This window comes from Rutidosis leptorrhynchoides, chromosome 2 (assembly GCF_046630445.1).
Source record: "Rutidosis leptorrhynchoides isolate AG116_Rl617_1_P2 chromosome 2, CSIRO_AGI_Rlap_v1, whole genome shotgun sequence".
NCBI classification, from domain to species: Eukaryota; Viridiplantae; Streptophyta; class Magnoliopsida; order Asterales; family Asteraceae; genus Rutidosis; species Rutidosis leptorrhynchoides.
The window spans coordinates 496,958,205-496,966,999 of NC_092334.1; the positions used below are offsets into that span (position 1 = coordinate 496,958,205).

General features: G+C 35.1%; 1 protein-coding gene across 1 annotated transcript; it reads right to left on the reverse strand.

The window, feature by feature from the left end:
• Positions 1-2,672: 2,672 nt before the first annotated feature.
• On the reverse strand, positions 2,673-6,492 carry LOC139889483 (uncharacterized). Its single transcript, XM_071872431.1, has 4 exons — positions 5,798-6,492; positions 3,430-3,643; positions 3,183-3,269; positions 2,673-2,747 (listed from the first exon to the last, which is right to left on the reverse strand). The coding sequence occupies exons 1-4, from the start codon at positions 6,490-6,492 to the stop codon at positions 2,673-2,675; spliced, it is 1,071 nt and encodes a 356-aa protein (XP_071728532.1).
• Between the last annotated feature and the right edge of the window lie 2,303 nt (positions 6,493-8,795).

The following is an 8,795-nucleotide window of genomic DNA, read 5'->3' on the forward strand; positions in this document are numbered from 1 at the left end:
TCTATAGACGTCTAACCTTCTGCTAGAATTTAACAGATTTCTAGTAAACGGAGGGTCTAAGTTATCAATGTGTCGTTTCTCTTTTGGAACGTATTCAAACAAGTCTGGATATTTGAAAATAGTTGGGTATTCTTCCCGTATTTCATCTTCTATTATGAGGAGTTCGTTAAGACTAAACCTCCCTTTTGGATCATGAAGAGGGTCGAATCCTGGTTCATTTGAGTAAAACTTATCCAAAAGCAATGAAATCTCTAAGTCGGATGAAGTTATCCGGCTTCTTGGACTACAAGGATCAAGAATTAAATCTTGACGAGATTCATGAGGGTTTAGATTTGTCTTAGTTTTATAAAGAAAAACTTCTCCGGCTTTCGAAGTTGTGGGAGAGCAACTGTCTTTCGCACTTTCTTCGTAATCGGTTAAGTTTAAACTGGAATCTACAGAAATTAATAATAATTAATATTTTATTTTTATAGTTTTAGAAAAGGGTTTACTATAATGGTGACTTTAAATCCTATACCGATAAACTCCGTGCTTGTTAAGCATGTGTGTTTCTTATCAATTTATCTTTGAAACAAGTGACCAGGCTGACAACGGAGAGGCAGGATCCTTTTGGTTCCAATATAATTGGAGACTGTTTGGAAAATCCAACAAACAGGTCCGTGTATAATTGTCTTTCTTAGACACCACTCAAGATTCTCAGATATCTTGACAGAATCAACGATTACCTTAACAGGCAGAAAATAAGTCCCCGGCAGTGGCGCCAAAACCTGGCTACCACAATGATATGGCCAAAACGGACGGTTTTATTTGTGTGGTGTTGTTAGGTCACACTACGTTAGAATTAGCTATCAAAAGAGTAACAATGGTTTTATTATTTATATTTAGCTGGGGTTTCTAAGCTATAACTCACCTACTTGTCTTTCTTTTAACGAGTAAGTGGTAAATATAACTCAGGTTCGTATTTTTGTATGTTTTCTCAGTAACGTGGGACAAAAGTGCCTAAATAGTTAACCCTAGTTGACAAGTGGTGATAGATTAAGATTAACTACTAGTACGATGATATAACTATAAAGATAAAGGCAGATAGGTATGAAGAATAGAATTCTGATAGGGAATGATCACAAAAGTTTAACTTCCTAATACTAAACCTCAATCAACTGGGCTATGAACCTAACTGATTTGTCAATAAGAGTTTAGGCCTTGAAGATTCTGGCTAAGACGGATATCCCTACTCCCAACATTAACCTTAGAAGGTTTAAACGACCTTATAGATGGAATCCTAGGTACATGAACAAAAAAGTCTCAGCTTTTCTTAATCCTAGTTGGTCTAACTATAGTAATATTCCACCACTTAATACTAAGTTATGCCTTAACATTAACAGATGTTCAATCTTAGATATTCTAAGGTACTGCTAATTGGATTAGAAGTCTCTCCTTTGCGATCACTTAATCAACCACGGATCGTCTTACGACATCTCAAGAACGTTACTTCTGACGCGAATCATGCTTCTGAGCAAGCTAGTGTTCACTGAACTCTATTTTGCCTACTCTAATCACAACCTAAATGGACAGCTCTTCTTTAACGAATAAATGGTTGTTCGTACGTAGGTACTATATCCCTATTGTGACGTTAAGCACACGTAACTACTTACCCGTATCCTAGGGTTGATCAAGTCATAATACTAGGTTATAGCCACGTGAATAAGCGGAAAGGGTGATCCATAAATTAAACTTCTAAACCGTCAAGGTTTTAGCACAATGATAGCAAGTTTTAGACAAAATATTCAACACATAATAAACATTTGCAATGGATAGATAAGCATGCAAGATGAAAGCAACTTAAGATAACTTTATTAAATTAAGTAAAGCGTTCACTGTTTACAGACGAGATCCGGACCATTACAAGTGCTGACATCCTCTAGACCGCTCCTATTACAATCTTCGGCGTTCGCCTCCGGGTACTTAATTTCCCGCTCGGAGGTGAGAATGCCTTGAAAGCTCTAGTGAGAGAAAGTGTATTGTAGTGAGAGAGTGAAGAGAGGTGTGTTAAAAATGGATGACAAAAAGCCTTTAAATAGAAGTGAAAATGGCTTGCAAACGGCTGGCAGGCCGTTTGGCAAGCCGTTTGGCAGGCCGTTTGGCAGGCCGTTTGGCAGGCCGTTTGGTGTGGCCGTTTGCCAGACCAGCCCGTTTGTTGTGCCCGTTTTTCTAGGCCGTGTCGCAGGCTGTTTGTCATACTGGCAAGCCGTTTGGCAGGCCGTCTGGCAAGCCGTTTGGCTTGCTGATTTACTGGATTGTAACTTGATTTCTTGTCTTTCACCATTTTCGCTCTAGAATCTTCGTTTTAGCTCCGATTCTCTTGATTCTTTTTGCATCGTCTTCGTAATTACTTTATCTACAAATTTAACTGAAAAGGTGATTATTTTGCCAACAAAGTTTTGATCTTTATGTTTTCGGGACCCAATATCGGGGGTAAAAACATGACTTTTTAGCCGATATCATTCATCATCATTACTCATGTAGGTGATACAATTAATAATTCAAATCATGAGAGAAGTGATCATCATGGCTGCGCCCAATTTATTGTCGTGCCAAGGTATAACCCGACTTTTGTCCATTTTCATGATGTAGTAATAAGCATTCATTATCAAGGATGGCTCTAACTGATATGCCTAGCCAAGATACACATAATTTATGTACATGAGTTGCCTTGGCTGCAAGTCAGTCGCGCCAATCTGAACGTCACCCTGTTGAAACAAAAAGTCATTAAATCTTATTACCAAATGAAGGAGTCACCAATCTGAATGTTACATGTTAGAGGTTTATAATAACACATAGACACATATGCATCAATCTCAAATAACAAAAAAGTTGAGCAACTGTAGCAAGTTCTCAGTTCTGATTCAAAAGATTATAGTCAGTAACATGCAAACTCAAATATATCAAATTTATATAAATGTCAGCTACTAATTTCTAAAAGTCACTTATTATTTCTAAATAAAAGTCACTTATAATTTCTAAAAGTCACTTATAAAAGTCACTTATAATTTATAAATAGAAGTCAGATACTAATTTCTCTTAGCCGATACAATCACAACTATTAGGGTTTCGATGGAGGTCATCGTAGAGAACAATAACCACCCACATGATGAGTGTATTGTGCTCGACGAGTATGATTTTACAGGTAGAGAATCGATATCACCGGAGAAACCGAAAGGGTAGAGAAACCCACTTTCACCGGTAAAGAAGAAAAACGACAGTCTGATGTTCTGTTATAATATACATGAGATTAGATGAATATTACCCTGGCGAACAAACGTTGAACAGAGGAGACCCTAATAAAATTCGGGCCGACAGCCAAAATCAAGGCGAGCAACTATCCCGACGGCCAAATAAATGACATCAACCATCAGAAAATCAATTGTTAACCATCAGAAAACCATAGCCTACGCCACCGCTAAGAACATCTGCTATAGCAAAACGCTGGTGGATCAAACAATGAGACGGAGGTGCGGAGATGCCATACAATAGGGATGAAACCATCGCCATCGGCAGTACCATCTGGATGAAACCACAGGCCAAACGACGGGTAGGTGAAGCAAGAGATGGGGTTGTGAAAACCCTATCAGCTCTAAATATGAGGCTGGAGCAGTATGAAATATTACGAAAATACCCTCTGAAAATACTGTAAAAAGACAACTCACTCCAAAGCAAACAGTAACTTAAGAGGGGCAGTAAGCAATTCTAAGAAATAGTATATAGAGGTAATAACTCTTAAAAAAATTTCTAAAAAATCATTCTACATGACTTAGGAAGGGGTTGGAAGATTATAATTGCTTTAGATTGACTATTAGTTAGCTCACACTAATCACTTTCACGACACTACAATTCGAGTCTTGTTTACTAGAAGGCCGAGAACCGACATGAGTTGAAAAGTACAAGCCCGTACATTGAAAAGTCTTTCCCAACCGATCTTCCGCCAAAATACCAACTGATATTTTCCGCGAAAAGTCGGAATCTTTATGGTTAACTATCATTTTAATTAATTTCGAATTCATAAGATGGTAAGCTACTTTTAATTCACAAATAAATATACTTAATCTCTAATATCATATTTATGATTTCATTATTGAAAATACAAATTGAAAATGTTGTCTTATCCATTAAAAGATTTGGTGAGCATAGATATCTTTTGGGTCGAACCACTTGATAGAGAAATTGTTCACACGATTCAAGAATCATCTCGATTATCAGTTTCCATACCATGTATTCTAATAATTCCTTCTCCAACGTTCAATCATCTTGAGTATGATTTGAAGCGAGCACAATGTATGTACTACCTCCACGCTCATGTATAGTACCGGTACCGAAACTAGACAAAACCCTATCCCGAATACCGTACTGAAATAACGGTACCGGTTCGGTACCGGTATCGGTACCGGCTTTTCGGTACCAATACCATGTAGCATCGAAATCTTAAATGTCTTGTTAAAGTTTGCTTATTCATTGACAGGTTACATATTTTGCTCAAAACTTTAAAAGTAGCTTAACTAACTTAAGTTGCGTATAATTGTTGTTCTTTAAGTCAACCTTATATAATATTTTTTATTATATCGAACTAATTCAGAAATGGCTAGTTCAGACATGGCAACGTTATATTATACTTTACATGGAGTATATTGTAATTTGTAATGTACAAGTTATAATATAGACATAAAAGAGTCACTGGATGACCTATTAATCAGGCCAAGCACTACACAACTGGTACACGAACATTAAGTGCCAAACCTTTTTAGCATTAGTTATACATCCTAAACAAAGAAAACGACTACCATTACATCGTACATATTCAGGGACAGTTGAATGGGTGGATTAACTATTACTTTGTGGCCTTTTTATATTAATTTTATATTTCCGTGTTGGGAAGTTATCCCACATCGGTCATGGACAAAAACAAATGTATGCATATAAGTCAAAGGGGAAGTCCCTCTATCACCAATTGGTTTTAAAAAAGGATGGACTCTTGGACTTATATTGTAGCACATGTTGTTGGACTACCGATTTATTAATTCTGTAATGGTATCAGAGCTTAGGTGGACGGTTTGTTCGATTTTAGTGAAAATTAAGAACCGATACCGATACCGAATACCGTTGGTACGGTATTTTGGTACCGGTACGGTTTCGGTTTTTCGGTAATTTTGCTCATCCCTACGAGCAACACCCGAGCTTGTCATGACCTTAACGATGACGTCTGGATGTGAGTAAGTTCATGGTTCGATCTATCATGTCCATGACTCGAGCTAGCATATGTCGTGTCCGCGACTCGAGTTTAAGATGTGGCTGGGACGAAAAGGAGTTGAGTACGCATGTGTCGGGGCTCAGGGATGTGATCAGTGATTAGAGTGTTGTTGACACATGCGTGCACCCAGCTCGGATAGAAAAATTAGCATGTTTGTTTAGCTCCGACCTTAGTTCGTAACTGAATAACCACAACTACACTGCCGAAGGTAATGTACATTATATAATATATTACTCCACTCCTCATTGTTGTCGCTCATCAGAACTGTTCATTTCTCTTTTTTTTTCTTTGGAACAGCAAATATATTAATAAAAATAACCCCCTAGCGAGCAGCTAGGAAGAGCACGAAAAAGTTACAAAGGATTAACACACTAAACGTTCTAACTTACACGATTTTTGCCTCTACTTAACAACCAAATATAAGCAAAATGACATACAGAATCAAATAGAGCATTCTTCTTGAGCGCCCGGGAATCAAAAATAGAACAATTGCAGTACCTCCAAATGTGCCACACCAAGGATGCCACGATCACGTATAGTCTAGCCTTCATCTCGGAGCAAGCTAACCAAACCTCGAACCAACAAACCCAATCGGACCATTCTGTAAAAATCGGCAAGTTGCAGTCGACCCATATACGTACTCTTCTCCAAAGATCGCACGCCACATTGCATTCAAATAAAACATGATGAATCGATTCGATCCCGTTATTGCAGATAGCACAACCAATCTCCTGAATATCAATGCATATTCGAGACAAATTTAGACGTGTAGGAAGCCTATCAGAAACCACCCTCCAGAGAAAAACGTTGATCTTTCTAGGCGAAATCTTCACCCATCTTGTGTATGTTGTGGCTGTAGGGAGCATTACCTCATCTATATGCGCACGGGTATCGCTAACAGAATAGATACACTCATCATTATCTAACCAGATCCATTGGTCTGCACTATTGGACAACTCTAAACCACCAATGCCAGCAATCAATTTATTAACCAAATCCAAGTTTCTAGCTCCAATATCTAACCGATTCCAAGACCACGTCCAAGTACCACCCTGCATTCTATCATAGATCGAGAAATTTGCATCAGAATCAAGATGAAACAACCCCTCACACTTGCCTTTTAGAGCCCCATCCCCTTTCCAATTATCCTTCCAAAAGCTAAATGAACGACCGTTACCCATGAAATGCCCCATTCATATCGATTATAAATGATTCATAATAGTTGATTACATCGCGAGGTATTTGACCTCTATATGATACATTTTACAAACATTGCATTCGTTTTTAAAAGATAAATTTTCATTACATCGAAAGTTGACAGGCATGCATACCATTTCATAATATATCCAAACTATCAATGAATTAATAATAATCTTGTTGAACTCAACGACTCGAATGCAACGTCTTTTGAAATATGCCATGAGTGACTCCAAGTAATATCTTTAAAATGAGCAAATGCACAGCGAAAGATTTCTTTCAATCCTAAGAATAAACATGCTTTAAAGTGTCAACCAAAAGGTTGATGAGTTCATTAGTTTATCATCAATATTCATTTTCATCATTTTTAATAGACCACAAGATTTCATATTTTCATTTCTCATAAACATCATACATGCATATAGCCATCTGCATAAAAATCATTCATATGGATTGAACACCTGGTAACCGACATTAACCATAATGCATAGAATATTCCCACAGACATCGATGTCTGTATAATAATAATCTCGAAGTACTAAAGCCATCCATAGACATGAATGGGGGTTGTTAGGCCCAATAGATCTATCTTTAGTATTCTCGTCAATTAGGGGCCATTTCCCTAATTCTTGGGTTACCAGACTTGAAGGGCGATATTCGATTTCGATAATCCAACCATATAATGTAGTTTTCGATTACTTGTGTCTATTTCGTCAAACATTTATAAAAGCGCATGTATTCTCAGTTCTAAAAATATATATTGCAAAAGCATTTAAAAAGGGAGCAAATAAAACTCACGATACAATATTTTGTAGTAAAAATATGCATACGACTGAACTGAACAATGCAGGGTTGGTCTCGGATTCACGAACCTATAACAAGTGTATATATATTAACACATAAAATATTAATAAGCTATGTTTATATATATTTTATATTGTAATATTATGGTATTTGAAATAAATATATTCTTTTATAGATTTTATTTATTTGTTATAATAGTATTGTTAATATGAAAAGTAATAATAATAATAATAATAATAATAATAATAATAATAATAATAATAATAATAATAATAATAATAATAATAATAATAATAATAATAATACTAGTAGTAAAAATGATAATATTAATAATAATATAGTTTTAATGATAACAAAATAATAATTTTTGTAAAAAAAAATAATAACGATAATAATTTTTAATAATAACAATACTAATAATGATAATCATATTAATAATAATAATGATAATATTAATAATAATATTTATGTTAATAATAATGATGATGATAATACTAATAATTATAAAACGATACTAATACTAATATTTATGAAAATAATAATAAATTGTATTATTTTCATAATAATAATAATAATAATAATAATAATAATAATAATAATAATAATAATAATAATAAAAAATAAGAATTTATACCATCATTATGTTATCATCTCTACATCATCATTTTCATGCCATGATCCTCATCTCTATCATAACATCATCATCATCATACAATTATCACTCCATGATCATCATCATCATTCTTCCATCATCATCATAATCCTAATATCCATCATCATCATTCTTATCATCATCTAGCTATCATATTCATCGTCACCATCATTATTATCATATATCATTTTAATTATCATCATCATACTCTTAACCATGTTATCGTTATCCTAAACATTATCATTTGAATTATTATCATAATCATTATCTTTTTCGATTCTTAATTATCATCATCTACATTCATCTCACTTCATTTCATCACTCATCTTTAACATCATCATGATATTATCATCTACTCGTATCATCATGATCATGTTTTATAGTTACTGTATTAAAAGAGATCGAGCAGCAGCAGTTAACCACGTTAGTGTTGGACTTTAATTCAGCAAGTGGGCTAACAAAAAAAAAATTATAGCAGCAGTTTGTAGTGTTGGGCTTGTTTGATATTGGGCTGCAATTTCTGGGTTGAGCCTCACAATCCAAAACAAAAGTAGCATATGAATCACGTATCAAATTGGGTTTGGTATTGTGATGTTCGAAAATGAAACTTCAACAAACAGCCGGTAATAACGGTCATCATCTTTATCGAGTTATCATCATCATATCAATCATCATCATTTCTTATCTTCGTTTCCTTTTACTATTCATCTTCTTCGATTATGATCATCATCACTATTTAATCACCACTCACCATCTTCGTCTCTGTTACATCGTGATAAAAAAATAAAGAATGGCGAGTTGCAGGTTACATAGGTTGTTTGTTGTTTGATTGGAGTTTAGATT

What these genes read in the sequence shown, in the direction of transcription:
- LOC139889483 (XM_071872431.1), bottom strand. Translation starts at nt 6,492, where the DNA reads ATGGGGCATTTCATGGGTAACGGTCGTTCATTTAGCTTTTGGAAGGAT. An exon ending in TTGGTGTGGCACATTTGGAG is followed by an intron (nt 3,644 to 5,797) that starts GTACTGCAATTG and finishes ATACTGCTCCAG; the next exon opens with CCTCATATTTAGAGCTGATA. An exon ending in TAGGCTATGGTTTTCTGATG is followed by an intron (nt 3,270 to 3,429) that starts GTTAACAATTGA and finishes ATATTATAACAG; the next exon opens with AACATCAGACTGTCGTTTTT.